Below are 23091 nucleotides of genomic sequence, written 5' to 3' on the forward strand. Positions count from 1 at the left end.
GCCCCGGGTGCTTCTAGGCGGTGCGCGGCGCTCGCGGCCCGTCTCCACCGCCTAGCCACTGAATATTGGTTACCTGGCCTTCTATAGCATGCTTGCAGCGCAGAGTCCAAGGCAGGGGCACAGGTCGGGTCCTTGCTTTGGGTCAGGCAGTGCTGTAGAAGCCTAAGCCACCGGGGCCGTTGGCGGCTGCCCTTCTGCCTGTGTCGCGTAAGCGCCGACCGGTCTAGAAGGTCCCCGGGAGGCGGGACCTCCGAGAGGCTCGGCGCTGAGCCCGGCTAGGGCCAGGTACTTGCCTTTCCGCTGGAGCAGAGTCTGGCTCCTCCACTCCTCTCCGGCCACGAGGGGATGCAGCTCCCGGAAAGTAAGGCCGCCGTGGTTGCGGCTTTGGTCTATGTATGTTTTGGAGACGCGAACCCGTCTCTGCCTTCACGCCTCCCCGAGCTGTCTTCGCTCCTCCTCCCGACCTGCCCATTCCATTTGGGGTTGGAGGGTGGGGGTGCAAAATTCTGGCCTGGCGTGAGGACATGGCGAGATCCTCTTCGCTCTCCGCTGATTAGTAGCTTTACGCTGGACGAGTGTCTGGGCTTAGTATCGCCAGTCCAGTGTGTGAGGGCGGGTGGTGGGTAGACTAGAAATATTCTTGAAGGTCTTTTCTTCCTCTGACATCTCATTTCAGGAACCTGACATCATCTGGGACAGTTATCTTCTTTTTTAAAGGAGGTAATTGTCAGTCTTGTTTTTAAAGAGCGACTGGAGTCCTGACCGTAAAAACAGTCTGCGTCTTTTATTTCGACCTGACAACTGTATTTATTCAACAAGTGTGTTTTTTTTCCCCATCCATGTATCTCTTTGAATCTCCAAAGCAAAAACCTCTTTAATCGTGAACAATGTGTGTGCGTGTGTGTGTGTGTGTACAATTTATTTTTTCGTGTATGGAATCTTTTCACGTTATATACCATATGTGCGTCCAAACCTTAAAGTCCAAATACACCTTCCAATTTATAAATTTGCAGACCTTAAAAACTTCGCCTTCAAGCTCACTTTAAACTGGTGAATTCACTAGTTATATAACACAATGAATAATTATTAAAGTCGGAAAACATTGTCCCCAAATTTTCTAGTATGTTCAAGTAAGAAGAACACTTACAGAAAATATATACAGTTAGATTTATAGTCTTTTTCCAAAGTAAGTGAAAATCTGAATTTGTTATATGGTGAGAAATTTTTTTTGAAAATTTTTTTTGAAAAATTTTTTGAAATTTCGCAGAAAAAAACCCTGGAACTGTGATTTGAAGTGAGGGAAATTTAACTTTCAGCACAAAAGCTGCACAAATGTCAAATGCATTTTTTCTGTTTTCTCTAATACATGTTGAGTTCATATGAAAGACTGTTATACCACCACGTGTGGATTATTGACAGTTCTAGTGATTAAAAGTAAACTTTATTTTAGCATTTGACCTCTTCACCTGTGTTTACTATGTCCTCTCATTAGTTTTGAGCCATTATCATACTGTAGATTATATTGGTTTATATTACTATATTTCTTTTTTATAGTTTTCCTAATTTGAGATTTTTTTTTTTTGTTTCCTTAGGTGAATTATACTTTAATGTACTACTACAGGTTGTATACTACGGATGGGAACTATTAAAGTTTATAATGTCAAAAACTTTTCTTAGACCAAAGGTATCTTCTACAAAGGTATGATACACTAAAATGGCCATGTAATAATTGCCCAAAAAGGAAGGATAATTTTTGTGTATGTTTTTAATGACTTGTTATTGCCGTCAAAGTAATAGTGTACAGTATCTGTTATAATTGGTGATCTAAAAATTGCAATATTAAGTGTGAAATGACTAAAAGCACAACCTTAATTTTTAAAGAAGAGTTTTCAATTTCAGTCGGAAGAAAGGCTGAAAACTCTTGCATGGAAGATCAATAGAAGAAAGAAAAACATGAGTCATAGTATTACAGCGTAACAACGAGGGGCAACAGTGGCACTGTTAGTTGAGCATCTGACTCTTGGTTTTGGCTCATAATCTCAAGGTTGTGGGATGGAGCTCTGTGGCAGACTCCGCATTCAGTGCTGGGTTTGTTTGGGATTCTCTCCTTTTCTCTCCCTCCCCATCTGCCCCTCTCCTCGCTATCTCTTTCTCTTTCAAATGAATAAATAACATCTTTAAAAAGATAGATAAATAAAAATAAAGCTTAACCACAAGGCCTGCCACTTAAAAATCATGTTTTTGAGTGCCAGTTCTCAGCAAGGCTAGTGATAGCGTAGGATGGGGTCAGTCAGTATCATGCTTATTTGCTGGGTAGTTATTTTCATACTGGTGGATCTTATTTTTCTCTGATCTTAAGTAAATTATTAATTTTTGGTGTTTCTTTTTTCCCCAGTAAATAGGACTCCATGTTTATGTAAGATATAAAACTATAAAATATATAAATAACTTGCAGATCAGAATTGCAAGATCAGATATGCTATCAAAAGTTTTATTATAATATGGTATTTTTACCTTTTTTTTTTTTTTTTTTTTTAAAGATGTATTATTTTGGGAGCGAGAACCTGTGCGAGCCAGGGTCGGGGGCAGGGGTAGGGAGGGCAGAGGCAGTCTTAGACTCTGCTGAGTGTGGAGCCCAACTCTGGGCTCCATTTCATGACATTGAGATCACAACCTGAGCTGAAACCAAAAGTTCGAGCTCAACTGACAGAGCCACCCAGGTGCCCCTAGGTACTCTTGTTTGTTTTTTAGATTTTATTTATTTGAGAAAAAGAGAAAGGAGGGGCAGAGGGAGAAGCAGGCTCCCTGGTTAGCAGGTGCTCGATGCAAGGCTCAATCCCAGGACCCTGGGATCACGGCCTGAGCCGAAGGCAGATTCTTAACTGACTGAGCCACCCGGGTGCCCCTAAACTCTTAAAAACAGATGAGGAGCCAAAATTGTAGTACTGTCGACAGTCTTTGAAGAAGGAGAAATGAATTTTTAGGCTGTGACTGAAATTTTTTCCCACAGGTCTTCATTTCTTTACTTATTGGTGATAGTATTCCTAACCTTCTGTCTTTAAAGGGGGAATGAAGTGTGACTTTCATTCCTGAGATAGTTCTAAACCCCGGCTTGCTTTTCCTTAGCATTGTCTAGTAAATGGTTCACAACTATGGCTGAGTGTTCTTCAAGGAAAATATAATCTTGGTTCCCCCTTATTCGGCAGCCAAGGAATTTCAAAAGCCACATACTAAGCTAGGTTTTTCTAGATTTATACTTCAGGAATGTTAAGAAAATTCATCATAAAAATTTTTATTCAGAAAAAAACCTTTTTAATACACCAAAGTATTTTTAGTTTTAAATTGCTGAATTCATTATCTTCATCTGTGTATACTTACAGATGATTCTAAAGGAAAGGGAATGATGGAGGAAATGTGGAGAGATCAGCAATTTCTCAAAAAAACAGAAGAACATGAAGTAGAACCATTGATTTTGCTGTTCTATTATCCCAGTTCTGTTTTCTTAGACAAATCTGGGAAACAAGTCCTCATCCCTGGAAAGCCTGCCTCCCTTTATGAAAATACTATTTGCTTTATGGTCTGAAGAGAATAAAATCAGTTCATATTTACAAATTATTCATAACATCAGGATTCTTAGGCTGTATCTTCTCAAAGTCCTGAAGCTGTTAGGGATTATTTGGATATCTACAGTGGTTCTTAGTTTGTGAATTAATTAACCTGGTCAAGACAGAAGTTTTATTCTTCTTACAGTTATATATGCTTAAAATAATATTTTATTTCTTTGTTTTGCTTCTTTTTGGCACGTAATTTTAGTGTTTCTGTTTCAGTCCTACAAATGAGCTTAAGAAGAATCAGCCTATTCTATACTAGGAAGATTATAATTAGTAAAAAGAATTAAGTTTGTATTCTATATTCCTTTATATGGCATTCGTGATTACCCTGGTAAAGTGGACAAGTATGCATATGTACTTACCATGAAGTAAAAAAACAACTAATATGTGTAGTGCCAGTTTTACTTAAAGAGCTAATTTGTGAGGTTTCGATTTAAAATGTTGCAGATAGGGATGCCTGGGTGGCTCAGTTGGTTAAGTATCTGCCTTTGGCTCATGTCATGATCTCAGGGTCCTGGGATCAAGTCCCACATCAGGCTCCTTGCTCAGAGGGAAGCCTGCTTCTCTCTGCCTGTTGTTCCCCCTGCTTGTGTGCACTCTCTCTCTCTGACAAATAAATAAAATCTTCTAAAAAAATAAAAATAAAATGTTGCAGATATGTGAATATGTTTTTTTATAGACAGTAGTTTACTTATATAGGGAATAGAGGTAGATAATGTAATATTTACATGATTTCTTTTTTTTCAGGTAACAGACTGGGTGGACCCATCGTTTGATGATTTTTCAGAGAATACAGGCATCTCTATTACTGCCACATCATTAGGTGTGAATAACTCAAGTCACAGAAGGAAAAATGTGCCTTCCAGATTAGACAGTAGCAGATTTCCAGCTAGAAAAAGAGAAAAGCCATCTTCCTCAGAAAAGATTTATGGTCTTGAGAATTCAAAAGAATATCTGTCTGAAAATGAACCATGGGTGGATAAATACAAGCCAGAAACTCAGGTACTAAAAAGGATGCAAACAAGTGTATATAATGCAGTTTCAAGAAGGAGAGGAATATATATTTTCAGATTATTACTCATAAAAATCTTTCTAAATGAATTAGGAAAAAACCCAGTAATTCCTAGTTTTTTTATGTTCCATGGCTCAGCATTTCTCAAGTTATTCTGAAATTGTATTGTTGGATATTTGTCATAGATTTAATTTAATCCCAACATAGAATTGATCTGTTTATTTTCTTAAATGTGATATCTCTCCCTATTTATTCCCTTCCCAAAAATGTATGTCAGGATTTTAAAGTTTTGTAATTCCCAACCTGCCCCAAATTCTCAGACAACAGTATCAGTGTTAAGGATAGTTTTTTTTTTTTTTTTAAAGATTTTATTTATATATTTGACAGAGATCACAAGTAGGCAGACAGGCAGGCAGAGAGAGAGGAGGAAGCAGGCTCTCCGCTCAGCGGAGAGCCCGACACAGGGCTCAATCCCAGGACCCTGAGATCACGACCGGAGTGAAAGGCAGAGGCTTCAACCCACTGAGTCACCCAGGTGCCCCCCCCACCTTTTTTTTTAAGATTATTTATTTATTTATTTATTTGACAGACAGAGATCACAAGTAGGTAGAGAGGCAGAGAGAGAGGAAGGGAAGCAGGCTCCCTGCCAAGCAGAGAGTCCAATGTGGGGCTCGATCCCAGGACCATGGGATCATGACCTGAGTCAAAGGCAGAGGCTTTAACCCACTGAGCCACTCAGGCGTCCCCAGAATTTTTCAATATAAAAAATGAAGTGTAATAGCAAAGACTTTTAAATTCTCTTATCATGTTGTTTGCTAGTTTTCTTCATTGAAAATGCTTAATTTAGATTAATGTGGGTTGCTGTACCAAAAATCCTTGAGTTAAAATGTTTGTTCTAAACTTGAAATTTTTAGCATGAACTTGCTGTGCATAAAAAGAAAATTGAAGAAGTTGAAACCTGGTTAAAAGCTAAAGTCTTAGAAAGGCAACCAAAACAGGTAATTGAATAAGAAATGTGTTTTAAAATATATAACATTAAATGTTTCTCTGTTTTATAGTTGGTTGTAAGAACTTAAACTTTTTTTCTTTTTTTTTTTAAGATCGATTGCTTGATTTGACAGAGTATGCATGTGCACAAGCAGGGGAGGCGGCAGGCAGAGGGAGAGGGAAAGGCAAGCTCCCCATGGAGCAGAGAGCCTGATGCAGGGCTTGATCGCAGGATTCTGGGATCATGACCTGAGCTGAAGGCAGATGTTTAACTAACTGAGCCACCCAGTCTTCCAGAAATTAAACTTTTATGTTGACTTTGTTGAGTCCAAATCACCTACAATAAAAAAGTCTCTTATTTACTCCTATACACTTCACCAAAAGACTCAGAGATTTTGAGTTTCCTTCTTAAACTTCTTTTACCCACTTATGTCTCATCATCATCATTAAGCATAATAAACTCGTTAGGGTGCCAGTATATTTAGCACATCAGAAGCAAGCAAGCAAATTACATATTAGTTTTGTACTAAATACAGCCTAAAACAGTCATCATTCATTTTAAGGCTGATGTTTTTTGTTTCACTTCCTACTTCTGTAATTACTTTTAGTCTTCAAGCTAGAATATTTTTTTCTCTTTTTAAACTTTATTTCAAGATTCTTCAAAAGTAAAGTAGAATAATAAATGAATAGTCTTATGCCTACTATATACCTCATTTTCACTCTTAAGGATTTTAAAGTATTTTCAATTATGAATATGTGACGTTTTAGTCAGACTTCTAGAAATATCCATATGCCTCTTTTTAAAAAATAAAGCACTTTCCTAATTGACTGTATATACCATTATTCTTTTTTTTTAATCTTTTTGTTAGTTTTTTAATATGGAGAATTTCAAACATGGACAAACATGGAATGATATTATAAAGAATATTCTTTTTTTTTTTTAATTAACATATAATGTATTATTAGCCCCAGGGTGCAGGTTTGTGAATCATCAGGCTTACACACTTCACAGCACTCACCATAGCACATACCCTCCCCAGTGTCTATAACCCCACCACCCTTTCCCTAACCTCCCCCCCCCCCGCAACCCTCTGTTTTGTGAGATTAAGAGTCTCTTATGGTTTGTCTCCATCCTGATCCCCTCTTGTTTCATTTTTTCCTTCCCTACCCCCCAAACCCCCCACTTTGCCTCTCAAATTCCTGATATCAGGGAGATCATATCATAATTGTCTTTCTCTAATTAACTTATTTCGCTCAGCATAATACCCTCTAGTTCCATCCACATCGTTGCAAATGGCAAGATTTCATTTCTTTTGATGGCTGCATAGTATTCCGTTATATATATCATTATTCTAACAAAATTATCTAGTGTTATGTAGATAATGTTATCTAATGCTTGTTTCATATTCACATTTCTCTATTTGTCTGCAAAATGTTATTTATAGTGGATTTGTTACAACCAGGATCTAATCAAGGACTACATGTTGCTTTTGATTGTTACACGCCTTAGGTCTTTTAAAATCTAGAACGGTCCTCTTTTACCCTCTCTTTTACTCTAAGACACTGACTTACCAGAGAGTCCAGGCCAGGTGATGTGTAGAACCCTAACCTTCTAGATTTGTCAGGTGGTTTCCTCTTCAGGATGACTAATCTGTTCTTCTATCTTCCATTTCCTGTGGCCTAGAAGTTTGAATCAAGAATCAAGGGTTTGATTAGACTCAAGTTGAACATTTTTTAAGAATACTTTTTAGGTCGTGGTATATGTTTTATATTGCACCATATCAGAAAATATGTTTGGTTCTCCTGTTTTTCATGTTAACTTTGATCACTAAATTAAGGAAATAATAGTAAAAATCTTTCTTTTTTTTAAGATTTTATTCATTTATTAGAGAGAGCATGAGCGAGAGGCGGGGAGAGGAAGAAGCAGGCTCCCCACTAAGTAGGGAGCCCAACTGGGGGCTCAGTCCCGGGACTCTTGAGATCATGACCTCAGCCAAAGGCAGACACTTAACCTACTGAGCCACTCAGGAACCCCAGTAATAGTCAGAAATCTTCATTATGAATAATTTTCCCTTGCGACTGCCACATAATCTATAGGGAGATAATTTCACAATGTTAAATGTCCAGTTCCTGGGGTGCCTGGGCGGCTCAGTGGGTTAAGCCTCTGCCTTCAGCTCTGGTCATGGTCCCAGGGTCCTGGGATTGAGCCCCACGTCGGGCTCTCTGCTTGGCGGGGAGCCTGCTTCCCCCTCTCTCGCTGCCTGCTGCTCTGCCTACTTGTGATCTCTGTCTGTTAAATAAATAAATAAAATCTTTAAGAAAAAAAAAAAAAGTCCAATTTCCCCCGTAGTCTTTCTCATAAGTGCTTTAGTGTCCATTTTCAGTCCTGGCCTGAATCAGTTATTTTAAGATTGTGAAATGGTAATTTTTTTTTCCAAGATTTCATTTATTGGGACACCTGCGTGGCTCGGTTGGTTAGGGGTCTTAGGGTCGAGTGTTTCATCAGGTTCGTTGTTCAGCAGGAGTTTGCTTTTCCCTCTGCCTGCCGTTCCCCCTGCTTGTGTGCATTCTCTCTCTCTCTCTCTTCCCCCCACTCTCTCTGACAAATAAATAAAAGCTTTAAAAAAATAAAAATAAAATCTTCCTGCTAAGAAGTTGAACTCTCACCAGTTGTATACTCTTTATTATATAAAAGTTCAATGATGTCAGTTGTTATAAGACATTTTTATTCAAGAAAAATATTTTTAAAGATTTTATTTATTTTTTTTTCAGAGCATAAGCAGGGGGAGTAGCAGGCAGTAGGGGGAGCAGCAGGCAGTGGGAGAAACAGGCTCCCTGCTGAGCAAGGTTTCCCCACATGGGACTCAATCTTAGTAAAGGTAAACAGCTGAGCAAGGATTATAGCCCACCAGGGAATGTAGGAAATCATCTTCCCCTGATATATTTTTAACGTTAACTTTTTTTTTTTAATCAGATTTATTACACGAGGAGATATTATTATGACCTACAACCTATAGTCTCTCTTTGGAGTTCTATCTCTGGAAAATATTTTTCTTTCTCTTTTTCTTTTTTTTTCTTAAAGATTTTATTTATTTATTTGAGAGAGAGAGTGAGAGCATGAGAGGGGAGAAGGTCAGAGGGAGAAGCAGACTACCCGTGGAGGTGGGAGCCTGATGTAGGACTCAATCCTGGAACTCCGGGATCATGACCTGAGCCAAAGGCAGTTGGTTAACCAACTGAGCCACCCAGGCACCCTGGAAAATAATTTCTTAAGACACATTTTGTAACGATTCTGATATCCTACATTTCCCAGAAGAATATTATACTTGTTTAATACTAAAGCATATAATCCAAAGAGATCTGTATTAAGTTTGAATTTTGAGTTCAAGTAACCTCTAAAAATACTTGTTTCAGACATTATCTCCTTAATCTAGCTGAAGTTTAGTTGTTTTGATTTGGCTACTAAGTAGTCCTTGGGAGAGACATAGTGTAAGAATTGAAGAACTATCAGAAGTTATGCTTAAAGTTGAAGAAATAAGATTATCCTCTTTCATCTAAAGCTTGTGTAATCCAGGTAACATCTGTGTTAAATAAGTTAGTCCGCTTATTTCAGATATTTAGTAAATCTTTATGGAAGTAATATTTGAAAGAAAATTCAAACATAAAAAAAATTCAAACATAACATTCTAGCATTCCAGTGATTTTGATTTTTGTGTGTGTGATTTTGATTTTTGATTAATATTTGTATTTGGTTTTAGGGTGGATCTATTTTATTAATAACAGGTCCTCCTGGGTGTGGGAAAACAACAACTCTAAAAATACTATCAAAGGAGCATGGTATTCAAGTACAAGAGTGGATTAATCCAATTTTATCAGACTTCCAAAAAGATGATTTCAAGGAGATACTTAATCCTGGTAAGGTTTGCTATGAACGTAGTAGAAATAGTGGGAAAAGTCTATGTTTAAAGGAGGTTTGAAATAACCTCCCCAACTCTATTCTCGAGATTCCTAAGATCCTTTTGGGTATGTTTTTTGTTTCGTTTCGTTTTGTTTTGTTTTTAAGATTTTAAAAATTTATTTGACAGAGAGGGCACAGCAGGTGAAGCTACAGGTAGAGGGAGAGGGAGAAGCAGGCTCATTGAGCAGGGAGCCTGATGTGGGCGTTGATCCTGGGGCCCCGGGATCATGACGTGAGCTGAAGGCAAGGGCTTAATGACTGAGCCACCCAGGCGCCCCTGGGTATATGTTTTTGTGCGAAAATATATGTTGTCACTCCTATGCTAGATTGACATCTATCCACTATCAGTAGGTTCACAAAATGACAGTAGCGATCACATGAAACCATATGAGACCATTTTCTTTCCTACTTCCCAGTTTCAGACAGAAATACTTTGAGAAGAGGGGAAGCTTGCTTCTAGTAGAGGAGAATGGGATTTTTTAAAAAAATATTTTATTTATTTATTTATTTATTTGACAGAGATCACAAGTAGGCAGAGAGGCAGACAGAGAGGGAGGGGGAAGCAGGCTCCCCACTGAGCAGAGAGCCCAATGCAGGGCTTGATCCCAGGACTCTGAGATCATGACCTGAGCTGAAGGCAGAGGCTTAACCCACTGAGCCACCCGGGCACCCCATGAAGATCCTATTTTAAATTTGTACAGCTTTGCCTAAATAAAAAAAATCTACAATGTTGTAAGCTTCAGGTATATGTGAATGTAATCAGTAATGTATATGTGTGTGTTACTTAGGTGTGTAATTTTGATGTATACATAATTTGTTGAAAGTAAAAGTGTTAAATTTTTTTTTCAGAATCCAGCTTCCATGTATTTCCCTACCAGTCTCAAATAGCAGTTTTTAAAGAGTTTCTACTAAGAGCAACAAAGTATAACAAACTACAAATGCTTGGAGATGATCTAAGAACTGATAAGAGGATAATTCTCGTTGAAGTACGGACAGATTTTGAGATCCTGCTGTAACTATAGAGTAAATAATTGCAAGATATATCTTATTGATAGGGGCATTAATTCTCTCCGTGGTATTAATAGTGGTAAAATGTAATGTAAAAGCTCGGTGATAGCAGAAACCTCAGGTCTTTTTCAGTAAACTTGAATAGAAGCTATAAGTTAATGAACTTTAAAATTTTAATGTCTTCAGTATAGAAAAGCAAAAGAAATTATTTGGCAAATGATATTTTTAGTGAAAATACTGTAACTAGTAGTGATCCTAAGAAATTTGATTGAAAATTGGGTTTCCTATTGATGCATTTTACTGTTTAGTACATCCACTTTTTCATGTTTTCCTTAATTTCTGAATTGTATATATAACATTTTTTCCCTAATTTGGTAAATACAAGTCTTACATAAACTTACACAATAATATAACTGAGTAATATTTACCATTTTTCAATAGGATTTACCTAACCAGTTTTATCGAGATTCTCATACTTTACATGAAATTCTCAGGTGAGTTTCAGTGAAGTTTTCTCAGACTTTGAATTAAATGGCATTAGCTTGTATTTAAACATTGCTGTACTTTATTCTAGGAAATATGTGCACACTGGTCGATGTCCTCTAATATTTATAATTTCTGACAGTCTCAGTGGAGATAATAATCAGAGGTTATTGTTTCCCAAAGAAATTCAGGAAGAGTGTGCTATAGCAAACATTAGGTAAGAATGAAATTTCTGCTTATAATGCTCATATACATGTTATATTTTTAAATTGATCATTTAACCACTATTTTTCTTTAAAATGCTTTTTTAACAGTTTTAACCCTGTGGCACCAACAATTATGATGAAATTTCTTAATCGAATAGTGACAGTGGAAGCTAACAAGGTAAGTCTCTTAAGAACTGATTAATCTGAATCTATTTTTTTTTTAAAGATTTTATTTACTTATTTGACAGAGATCACAAGTAGGCAGAGAGGCAGGCAGAGAGAGAGGAGGAAGCAGGCTCCCTGCCAAGCAGAGAGCCCCGTGCGGGGCTCAATCCCAGGACCCTGGGATCATGACCTGAGCCGAAGGCAGAGGCTTTAACCCACTGAGCCACCCCGGCGCCCCGATTAATCTGAATCTTACATTAGAAAGCCATACTTGTGGAGTTAGAAACACATTATTTCACTTTTTAGAATTAAAATATTTGCTTATATTCATCAGGCCTGTCATTCTTGAAAAGGCAGGAAATATTGATTTTAAAAATCTCTTATATTTCTCTATTATTAAACCTAGTTTTCTCTTTCACATTGAGGTAAATTTCCCTTTGCTTGGCTCAGTGCTATAAATTGTGTATACTGTCAAGAAACTGTTTTCTGGGGCGCCTGGGTGGCTCAGTTGGTTAAGCGACTGCCTTCGGCTCAGGTCATGATCCTGGAGTCCCAGGATCGAGTCCCGCATCAGGCTCCCAGCTCCATGGGGAGTCTGCTTCTCCCTCTGACCTTCTCCTCGCTCATGCTCTCTCTCTCTGTCTCTCTCTCAAATAAATAAATAAAATGTTTAAAAAAAAAAAAAAAAAGAAACTGTTTTCTGGGGGCGCCTGGGTGGCTCAGTGGGTTAAAGCCTCTGCCTTTGGCTCAGGTCATGATCCCAGGGTCCTGGGATTGAGCCCCGCATTGGGCTCTCTGCTCAGCAGGGAGCCTGCTTCCTTCTCTCTCTCTGCCTGCCTCTCTGCCTACTTGTGATCTCTACCTGTCAAATATATAAATAAAATCTTAAAAAAAAAAAAAAAAGAAAGAAAGGAAAAGAAACTGTTTCCTGGCCTCTAGGTATATTAATCATCAGCAGTCCAACACTACTCTTGTCCTGTTGTCAATTTTTTTAAAAATTTAATAATATGTTTATTGTAAAAAACTTACCATAAAATTTACCATCTTAATCATTTATTTTCTGATGTTATGGAGAGACACTTGACATGTAATATTGTTTATTAAGTTTAAGGTGTACAGCATGTTTATTTGATTACTTATGTATTGCAGAATGATTACCACTATGGCATTACACAACACCTCCATTACTTCATGGAATTACCATTTCTTTTTTGTGGTGAGAACATTTAAGATCTGCTCGCTTATTAGCAGCTTTCAAATAGTTATGTGGTATTATCAACTATACCATTTAACCATTTTTAAGTGTATAGTTCAGTAGTGTTACATATATTAACATTGTTGTAAAATAGCTGTAGTCATTTGTTATACATCATTTTTTTCTATCTTTCAAATCAGCATGATGTTAAAATAAATTGATGGAACTTCTCCCAACAGCATGGTTCTGGGGGCCCTACTGCTATAAATCAACTAACTAGATCTTACATGAAACAGAAGGTTTTTTCACACTGCTCAGATCATAGTACTGAGGGAAATCTCCAAGGGAGAGTTTACTTTGTGGATTAAACAAAATAATGTATTATGTAGAGCACTTAAATAAAAACTATTAATAGTGAAAAATTAGAAACAAACTGAGTCCAGTAACAGAGGGAGCAGTTATTATGGTGAGGTATGTGATTAATTAGTGTTTTAAGGATTTTTAGTGACACGAGAAAATAACGATTTAATTGTCAAGTTAAAAATAACAAGATGCGGGGCGCCTGGGTGCCTCAGTGGGTTGGGCCTCTGCCTTCGGCTCGGGTCATGGTCTCGGGGTCCTGGGATCGAGCCCCACATCGGGCTCTCTTCTCAGCGGGGAACCTGCTTCCCCCTCTCTCTCAGCCTGCTGCTCTGATTACTTGTGATCTCTCTCTCTCTGTCAAGTGAATAAATAGAATCTTTAAAAAAAAAAAAAGATGCTGGGGCACCTTGCTGGCTCATCCGGAAGAGCATGGAACTCTTAATCTGGGGGTCGTGACCTCACTGGGTGTAGAGGTTATTTTAAATAAGTAAATGAATAAGTGAAGTTACAGTGCTAACAATAGAAATTGTATCTTTAGCCCTTGATATATGTCAGGCACTATGCAGAGTATTTTTACATTTTACATTTTTACATGTATTTTTACATTAAATCTCACCACAGCCATACAAAACTGGTACATAATCCCTATTTTACAGATAAGGAAATAGCTTTTGGGTGGGGGAATAACTTGCATAGTATCCCACAACTATTAAGTATCAGATAGGTTTAAAGTTTCATTCTAACTCCATTTCACTGTGCTAAAACATTTTCAGTAACAGCAGAATGCACATATATACTTGAACCTATACATACTAGAAGAAAGTACATAAAAATGCTGAGGATGATTGGTTCTGGATGGTAGGATTACTTGTGATTTGTTTTTTTAATGTCTTTTTAAAAAAAAATCTATCTTTTGCACCAGGAGCATAACTATAAATTACAGCTTTTAAATATTTATTAAACAAACATTGAGAATAAACATAATCAACATCATAGCACCTTACCACATTAACTCAAAACTTTTTTCAAGACTAAGTCCTTAGGGGCACCTGGGTGGCTCAGGAGGTTGGGCCTCCCTTTGGCTTGGGTCATGGTGTTGGGGCCCTGGGATTGAGCCCTGCATCAGGTTCTCTGCTCAGCAGGGAGCTTCTTTCTCCTCTCTCTGCCTGCCTCTCTGCCTACTTGTGATCTCTCTCTCTGTGTCAGATAAATGGGTAAGATCTTAAAAAAAAAAAAAAAAGACTAAGTCATTAAATTGCAAATGGCATTCACTTGAGCAAGTTGTGTTGGAATAGTGAAAAGAGATTCCATGACTTTTTTGTTATGTAATTAACATGCTATACCTTAAATAGTGGATCTACAAGAATGTTAAAACTAGTATACCTTTTTTTTTTTTAAAGATTTTTAAAATTTTTAAGTAACCTCTACACCCACCATGGGGCTTGAACTTACAACCCCAAGATCAAAAGAGTCACATATGCTGACTGAGCCAGCCATGTGCCCCTAAAACTGGTGTAGTTTTGATATTATTGTTTACACTGTTACATCACAGGGGCAGCAACCAGCACACTATTCAAGTCTTTAACGCTTTTATAAAATGAAATGTTAAGATACTATTTGGCATCCTCAACAATGATAATGATGGTAGAAGAAAGTCAAAAGATCATTTTAATGTCTGGCATTCTGTAGCTCAATTATATTAAGAAAGACTGTTGACATCTCTCTCTCTCTCTTTTTTTTTTTTAGATTTATTTTATTTATTTGTCAGAGAGAGAGTGCACACAAGCAGGCAGAGAGGCAGGCAGAGGCAGAGAGAAGCAGGCTCCCTGCCGAGCAAGGAGCCCCATACAGGGACTCGATCCCAGGACCCTGGGATCATGACCTGAGTCAAAGGTAGCAGCTTAACTGACTGAGCCACCCAGGCGTCCCAAGACTGTTGACATCTTTTTTTTTTTTTTTAATTTTATTTATTTATTTATTTGACAGAGAGAGAGAGATCACAAGTAGGCCGAGAGGCAGGCAGAGAGAGAGAGAGGAAGAAGCAGGCTCCCCGCTGAGCAGAGAGCCCGAGGCGGGGCTCGATCCCAAGACCCTGGGATCAATCCCAAGACCCTGGGATCATGACCCGAGCTGAAGGCAGAGGCTTTAACCCACTGAGCCACCCAGGCACCCGACTGTTGACATCTTAAGTGATTTACTTAAAAGAATGGTGAATATCTTAGGTTTGGGGGGTTTTTTTGGTTGTTGTTGTGTTTTGTTTTTAGTTTAAATAGATGTTTTTCTGTTTTTACAAGGAAAAAAAGATCTTTAGTCTTTTTGTTGATAGTGTTATGTATGTAAAGTGTGATCACACATTTCAGTCACATTTGTGTGTTCAAAGTGATTACCATCTGTGGTATTTCCTTCAGCTACAAAGGATCATGATTTCAAATTACATTTCCTGGTGCGCCTGCGTGGCTCAGTCAGTTAAATGTCTGCTTTCAGCTCAGGTCATGATCTCAGGATCCTGGGATCGAGCTCTGGGTCAGGCTGCTTGCTCAGTGGGGAGTCTACTTCTCCCTCTCCATCAGCCCCTCCTGCCAGTCATGTTCTCTCTCTCACACTCTCTCAAATAAATGGATGAAATCTTTTGAAAAAAAAAAAAAAAATTACATTTCCTTTTTGGCAAGTAGTCCACACTAGAAGTTTTCAAAAACAAATACTCTTGAAACAATTTTAATGATTTTTTTTTTAAAGATTTTATTTATTTATTTGACAGAGAGAGAAAGACATCACAAGTAGGCAGAGAGGCAGGCAGAGAGAGGGGGAAGCAGGCTCACTGCCGAGCAGAGAGCCCGATGCGGGGCTCGATCCCAGGACCCTGAGATCATGACCTGAGCCAAAGGCAGAGGCTTAACCCACTGAGCCACCCAGGCGCCCCTCTTGAAACAATTTTAAATAAAATAAATGTATCCAGAATAAAAGTGAAGGTAATCTGGAAGAGAAATTCACAAACATGAGCAGGAAAATTTTGGTAAAAGAATAGTGAAGAGAAACTTGCTATCTAGGTATTGGAACACAATGTAAAACTATAAATATTACAGCTGTGTACTGTTGACATGGTAAAGACAAAAGGAAGGATTCAGTTAGAAGACAGAACAGAAATATATCAGTATGTGTAAATGACAATTTTCTGTATAATGGAAGTAGCATTTTACACTGGGGAGAGAGGAGACTATTTTAATTAAAAAGTGATATTAGCACAATTGGATATCCATGTGGGAAACATAAGGTTGCATCTTTATACTGTGCACAAAAATAATTTCTAGGTAGGGGCACCTAAGTGGCTCAGTCAGTTGAGCCTCCAAGTCTTGATTTTGGCTTAGGTCACAATCTCAGGGTCCTGACATGATCCCTGCCTTGGTCTATGCGCTCAGTGGGGAGTCTGCTTGAGAATCTTTCCCTCTGCTCCCTCTCCCACTCACACATGTGCTCTCTGTAAAATAAATAATCTTTAGAAAAAGATTTCTGGGTAAATGAAAGTTCTGAATGCAAAAAAAAAAATGACAATAGTATTTTTTTAAAAGATTTTATTTATTTGAGAGAGAAAATGAGCAGTAGGGAGGGACAGAACAGGAGAGAGGGAGAAGCAGTCTCCCTGCTAAGCAGGAAGCTGGACTTGGGGTTTGAAACCAGGACCTGGAGATCGTGATCATGATCTGATCAGTCAGATCATGATCTAAGTGAAGGGCAGATGCTTAACCCACTGAGCCACCCAGGCACCCTCAAATGAGAATAGTATTAAGAAAAAGTACTGACTTTGGTTTGAGGGGTAGTATTCCTAAATAAGAAACAAAAGCCCTAAAAACATTGGATTGGATTTACTTCAGAAAAATGAAAAGCTCAGGGAATGATAGAAGGCATGGTAAGCTAAGGTAAAAGACAAGCATGAGAATGGAAGAAAGTATTTGCAATTTATATAAGATAAAGTATTAATATATGAATATATAAAAATGTGCCTACCTAAAAAGGCTAAGGACAGGAGTGCCTGGATGAGTCGGTCAGTTAAGCATCTGCCTTTGGTTCAGTTCATGATCCTGAAGTCCCAGGACCGAGCTCCACATTGGGAATCCCTGCTCAGCAGGGAGTCTGCTTCTCCCTGTGCCCCTCATCCCACTTGTGCTTGCTCTAGTGCGCTCTCCCTCTCTCTTGCAAAAATAAATAAAAGCTGGGCGCCGGGGTGGCTCAGTGGGTTAAGCCGCTGCCTTTGGCTCAGGTCATGATCCCAGGTCCTGGGTTCGAGCCCCGCATCGGGCTTTCTGCTCAGCAGGGAGCCTGCTTCCTCCTCTCTCTCTGCCTGCCTCTCTGCTTACTTGTGATTTCTCTCTGTCAAATAAATAAATAAAATCTTTAAAAAAAAATAAAAAAAAATAAATAAAAGCTTTTAAAAAAATAAATAAATAAATAAAAATTCCAAGAACAGAGAAGCCAATACACAGAGTAATACAAATGGCCAGTAAACATGAGAGGTATTTCGCCCTACTGGTAATCAAAGAAATTAATATTTAAACCAGACACCATTTTTCACATAACAGTTTGCAGAAATTTTAAGAGATCAATAAACAGGATTGCCAAAGATAAAAAAATTGGCACTCTCACATAACTATTGGTAGAAAAAAATAAATTAGTAATTGCTAGAGACACTTTGGAGGCAATTTTCCTTCCACAGAAATATATATTTTTAAAGATTTATTTATTAGAGAACATGTGTGTGTATTCACAAGCAGGGGGATGGGCAGAGGGAGAGAATCTCGGGCAGAGGGAGAGAATCTCAGGCAGACTCCCCACTGAGCATGGAGCCACTGTAGGACTCAATCCCAGGCCCCTGAGATCATGACCTGGAATCAATTTAAATCATGTTGTCAGGAAACAATTAGGAGTTTCTTTTTTTTTTTTTTTTTTAAAGATTTTATTTATTTATTTGACAGAGAGAGATCACAAGTAGATGGAGAGGCAGGCAGAGAGAGAGAGAGAGAGAGAGAGAGGGAAGCAGGCTCCCTGCTGGGCAAAGAGCCCGACGCGGGACTCGATCCCAGGACCCTGAGAACATGACCTGAGCCGAAGGCAGCGGCCCAACCCACTGAGCCACCCAGGCGCCCCCAATTAGGAGTTTCTTAAGGTGGAGAGGGATAGATAAGTTTTTCTGGTCTTATACTTGAACTGACAAGGGAGTGATGTTTATATGTATGTATGTGTGTGTGTGTGTGTGTGTGTGTGTGTGTGTGTGTGTATTTATATATACATGTGTTTATAGTAAGAGAACTTCGAAATATAATCTCGTCCAAGTAAGCAAGTGAAATTACTTTATACTCTTGAGAATTTACCTTAAGCTATGATAAGTCATTGGCTTTCCTGAGCAGACTGGCATTTAACATGGAAGCTTTTTAGCATCTAACTTTAAAAGATTCTAATGTTCTTTTTCATTTAGTTTAGAAACAGGGGAGCTGTTTTTTTTGGTTTTAGAAACTAGTTTTTTAAACTTTAATTTTTTTCATTTTAGAATGGAGGAAATATTACTGTCCCTGATAGAAGTTCTCTAGCGTTGCTCTGTCAAGGGTGTTCTGGTGATATCAGAAGTGCAATAAACAGCCTCCAGTTTTCTTCTTCAAAAGGTAACTGTGAAAGATAAATTCTTACTGCATTGTTCGGGTGACTGACTTTCTCTTAGTTGTTCATGAATCGAAATCAAACTAAACATATTTTAACTTATAATTGATATATATCTTTATCTATTGTTTTTTTGAGACTGTTCTGTAAAATTATGTATGTACACATGCATACACACACCTTATGAATATGTCATTGTATGTACCTGTATACCTGAGATAAAACCTGATTCAATTAGGTGGTTTGCTACTTTACTTTTTATTAATTTATTTATTTATGATTTAATTTTTAATTTAATTAATTTATTTATTGCTACTTGACTTTTTAAAGTTAATTTGGATGAGACTTCCTGGGTGAAAATTCTGGCTCTGCCATTTACTGGTGAAGAATCTTGCAAATGACAATTATTTTTGTGCCTGCATATTCTCACCTTTTATATGAGAACCTCTCTTACAGAGTTGTGTGAAAAGTGAGTTAATACTTGTAGAGTGTTTATTCCAGTGCTTGATATATATTAAGGAGTCAATAAATGATCAGCTGTTAGTGAATTTTAATTGTATTGTGCTGAGGGGCACCTGCATGGCTCAGTTAGTTAAGTGTCCGACTCTTGATTTCAGCCCAGGTCATGATCTCAGGGTTGTGAGATCAAGCCCCACCTGGGGCTCCATGTTGGGCATGGAGCCTGATCGAAGTTTTCTCTCTCCCTCTCCCCCCTGAGTGCATGTGGGTGTGCTCTCCAAAATAAATCTTTGGGTGCCTGCATGGCTCAGTTGGTTGAGCGACTGCCTTCCGCTCAGGTCATGATGCCGGACTTCCAGGATCGAGTCCCACATCGGGCTCCCAGCTCCTTGGGGAGTCCGCTTCTCCCTCTGACCTCCTCCTCTCTCATGCTCTCTCTCACTCATTCTCTCTCAAATAAATAAATAAAATCTTTAGAAAATATATATAAAGAATCTTTAAGAAATATATAGTATTGTGCTTACACAGGTTCACCTTTGTATTTACTTTTAATTAATTTTTTAAAGATTTGTATTTATTTAAAGATTTTTATTTATTTATTTAACAGAGAGAGATCACAAGTAGGCAGAGAGGCAGGCAGAGAGAGAGGGAGAAGCAGGCTCCCTGCTGAGCAGAGAGCCCAATGTGGGGCTTGATCCCAGGACCCTGAGATCATTACCTGAGCTGAAGTCAGAGGCTTAACCCACTGAGCCACCCAGGCACCCCAAAGATTTTTATTTATTTGACACAGAGAGAATACTCAAGCAGGGGAAGCTGCAGGCCAAGGGAGAGGGAGAAGCAGCCTTCCCTGCTGAGCAGGGAACCTGATTCGGGACTTGATCCCAGGACTCTGGGATCATGACCTGAGCCAAAGGCAGATGTTTAACGAACTGAGCCACCTATATATTCCCTATTTTTAATTTATATATGATACAATTAATAAATTGATTTACCTTTATTGTAAGGAAGGTACAGTGTCATGCTATATTAAAAGAGGTAGCACAGGGGTGCCATAGTAGCTCAGTTGGTAAAACATCTGACTCTTGATCTCAGCTGAGGTCTTAATTCAGGGTCCTGAATTTAGGCCCTTGTGTTGGGCTACATGTTGGGCAGGGAGCCTACTTAAAAAAAAAAAGTGGGGAGGGAAAGTGGTGCCTGGTTGGCTCAGTAGGTTGAGCGACTAATTCCTAGTTTTGGCTCAGGTTATGTTCTCCTGGGTCATGGATGGAGCTCCCTGTGGGGCTTAGTGCTCAGCAGGGAGTCTGCTTAAAGGTTTTCTCCCTCTGCGCCTCTCCCTTCTCGTGTGCCCACATGCACTCTCTCTCAAATAAATAAATCTTTAAAAGTGTATATGTATGTAGAGAGATAGCACATGGTTTCTTGTACATGGTCCTTGTCAGAAAACATTTGACAAGCACCCTGCTTGATGTTTCACATTGAGGAATTCACCTTGAAAAATTAAAAGCCATCTTTGGAGTTCTCAGAACCCACCTGAAATCCTAGTGTTTACCTACAAGAATAATCTGTTTGTTTAGTTTATATCTTTGTTTTTCAAAATAACTGTAGAGAAAAGTAAATGGGCAGCTTAATACAACTGAATTCAGAATTCTGTATATTCCTGTAGAAATATTAAGGAGAAAAATAAAATAAATAGAAAAATAAATGTAAGTGGTGCTTAGGTCCACTACTGGAATTATGGGTTGGGAAGGCTGAAGTAGGCCAGTTTGCTATCCTGTCACTTATAACATTATTACTCTTAGCTCAGAAATGTTAAAAGGAAGAAAATAATATTTTTTGAGTGGGTCAGGAACTGTATTAGCAATCGTATATTGATTCCTTTAATTCTTGACCAGCTTAATGAGATAGTAATAAGAATCAAACCCAGATCCTAGTTTTTTCTGCTCTTCCAGACTACTTTTCTTAAGGGATGCATTCTGAGTTTTGAACAGTAGATTGACCACTGAAATTTCAACACTGGCATATTCATAAATTGAAGAGTGCCCAAATCGGTAGGAAGGTAATACAGAATAGTTGTTGAACATGCACTACAGAACTGTGCTGCCTGGATTCATATCACTTATAAGCTGATGCCCTTGAGGCAGTTACTTAATCTCTTTATATCTCCTATCTTTAATGTGTATAATAAGAGTTCTCCCCTAATCAAGTTATTTTCAGGATTTAATGGACTAATATCTATCATGCATCAAGAACAGTACATTGCACAAGCAGTGCCATAAGAAATCAAAATGATAGGCCTATATTAGAGAATGTGTCATTTCTATGCATAAAATTTAAAATCTGTGTCATGAGGTACTTTCAGGTGATGTTTTATTCCATTTTCATAGTGTAGCAACCCAAAGACGACTGTTACTCAATTCATATATTTTATAATTACACTTTATTAGAAAAAATATATTTTAATTAGACTATTTAGTGTAACTATATAAAGTGTTGTCAGTCTTATTTTTCATATTTTAATTTTATTTTCAATATTGTCTCTTGGATGTGTATTATTTAGGAGAAAACCGTTTATGGCCAAGGAAGAAAGCATTGTCTTCAATAAAATCAGCTGCTGCACTGTCAAAATCAAAACAAAGGAAAAAAACTGATAGGGCTTTTGAAAACCAAGAGGTCCAGGCTATTGGTGGCAAAGATATTTCTCTTTTTCTCTTCAGAGCTCTGGGGAAAATACTATATTGTAAAAGTAAGAAAGTCTTATGTTTTTTTTTTTTAATCTGTTAAACATTAATCTTACAACTAAAATTAAATACGAGTTTAAAAAAAATTAAATACGAGTTTTTGAAAATGTGACATATTTGGCAGTTAGGGGTAGGTCTGATTCTGTTCGGCAAGGCCTGAGACATAGCAGGTAAATGTATTTAGATAGAGTGTTTTTAGACTGGGTAGGACTAAATGTAAAAACTACTGTAGACCAAATATCCATGTCTGTAAATCTTTAAAAGTATAGTTTGCTGCAGGTAAGACATCAGTTTCTCTAGAATTTTAGTGGCAGGTGTTGGTAGCCCAAAGCCCTCTTGGGCTAAACTCTGGACACCAGAACCCTAGGCAAGTTGCCAGGTAGCTTCAGGCTTCTTTGAATCTCCTTAATATTTCTCTTCACTACCTGCTCTCTCCCCCAACCATTGATGTTCTTTTTCCCTTTTCCTTCTTTAATGCCTGCTTCCCTTCAGTCCCTACACCCGGATCACTGATCTCTAAGTTCCCAGATTGATTTTCCCTTCAGTAAAATCCCAGACTTCTGTTTTTCATGTAGAAAATATCAGTTCTTAGTGTGCTGATCCTGAAGGAAGAGAATTAGGATTGGGGGTGGGGGGCAGGATCTGACATGCCTTTATATAGATTGAAACAGTTCTTAAAAATTTTGAAGGAAACTGTTCCCGTAGTTTGGAACTGTTTTATCTGTTAAAGCACAAAGTAAATAATCATAATGGACCATTGAGATAAGTTCTGTGTCGTGTTCTCAATTTCCTCTCAGATAGTTTTTCAAACTTCTTGTAAAATAGCTGCTTCAGTGGGTCATAAATAGTATGTGAATGGACATTCATTGAAGCTTCATGCTTATCACACCTCTTACTATCTGAGACTAATTTTTGGTTGCTAAAAACCCAGCTGTTTTAAACAACTGTTTTTATCTTCCTATAAAACTCTTGAGTGCCTCCCATACCTGTTTTCCATCTTCTTATCTTCCTTGCCTCTTTGTCTTCTGTTGTCTATCACTGCTTCTCAGTCCTGGCATCCTTCTTATTTTAGACTAATATCTCTCAGTTTCTTCTTTCCAGATAGTTGAAGGGATTTCTAAATGGAAGCCTTCATGCCACTCGAACAAAATGAAACAGGCACACTTAGATAGAAGTGAAGACACACTTCTGTCCTTGGATCTCTTACCTCTGAATCTGAGTGTCTCTTCCCACTGATTCTTTTCCTTCTACCTTTTATTT

The 23091-nt window shown here is 38.1% G+C and overlaps 1 protein-coding gene across 4 annotated transcripts in view; it reads left to right on the top strand.

The window, feature by feature from the left end:
• RAD17 (RAD17 checkpoint clamp loader component) overlaps nucleotides 1-23091 on the top strand; it is a 40837-nt gene that overhangs the window by 140 nt on the left and 17606 nt on the right. The window contains exons 1-12 of one of the 4 annotated variants that reach the window (XM_047729583.1): nucleotides 70-361; nucleotides 677-720; nucleotides 1593-1699; nucleotides 4359-4613; nucleotides 5538-5621; nucleotides 9369-9525; nucleotides 10418-10554; nucleotides 11018-11070; nucleotides 11151-11276; nucleotides 11374-11443; nucleotides 18528-18639; nucleotides 21651-21836. In XM_047729583.1, the coding sequence (XP_047585539.1) occupies nucleotides 1658-1699; nucleotides 4359-4613; nucleotides 5538-5621; nucleotides 9369-9525; nucleotides 10418-10554; nucleotides 11018-11070; nucleotides 11151-11276; nucleotides 11374-11443; nucleotides 18528-18639; nucleotides 21651-21836 (1222 nt within the window). In that variant the 5' untranslated portion in view covers nucleotides 70-361; nucleotides 677-720; nucleotides 1593-1657. Of the gene's footprint in view, nucleotides 1-68; nucleotides 362-676; nucleotides 721-1592; nucleotides 1700-4358; nucleotides 4614-5537; nucleotides 5622-9368; nucleotides 9526-10417; nucleotides 10555-11017; nucleotides 11071-11150; nucleotides 11277-11373; nucleotides 11444-18527; nucleotides 18640-21650; nucleotides 21837-23091 lie in introns of those variants that run through there. The other 3 variants (XM_047729582.1, XM_047729584.1, XM_047729585.1) reach the window with 3 other exon arrangements.

This window comes from Lutra lutra, chromosome 5 (assembly GCF_902655055.1).
Source record: "Lutra lutra chromosome 5, mLutLut1.2, whole genome shotgun sequence".
Lineage (NCBI taxonomy): Eukaryota > Metazoa > Chordata > Mammalia > Carnivora > Mustelidae > Lutra > Lutra lutra.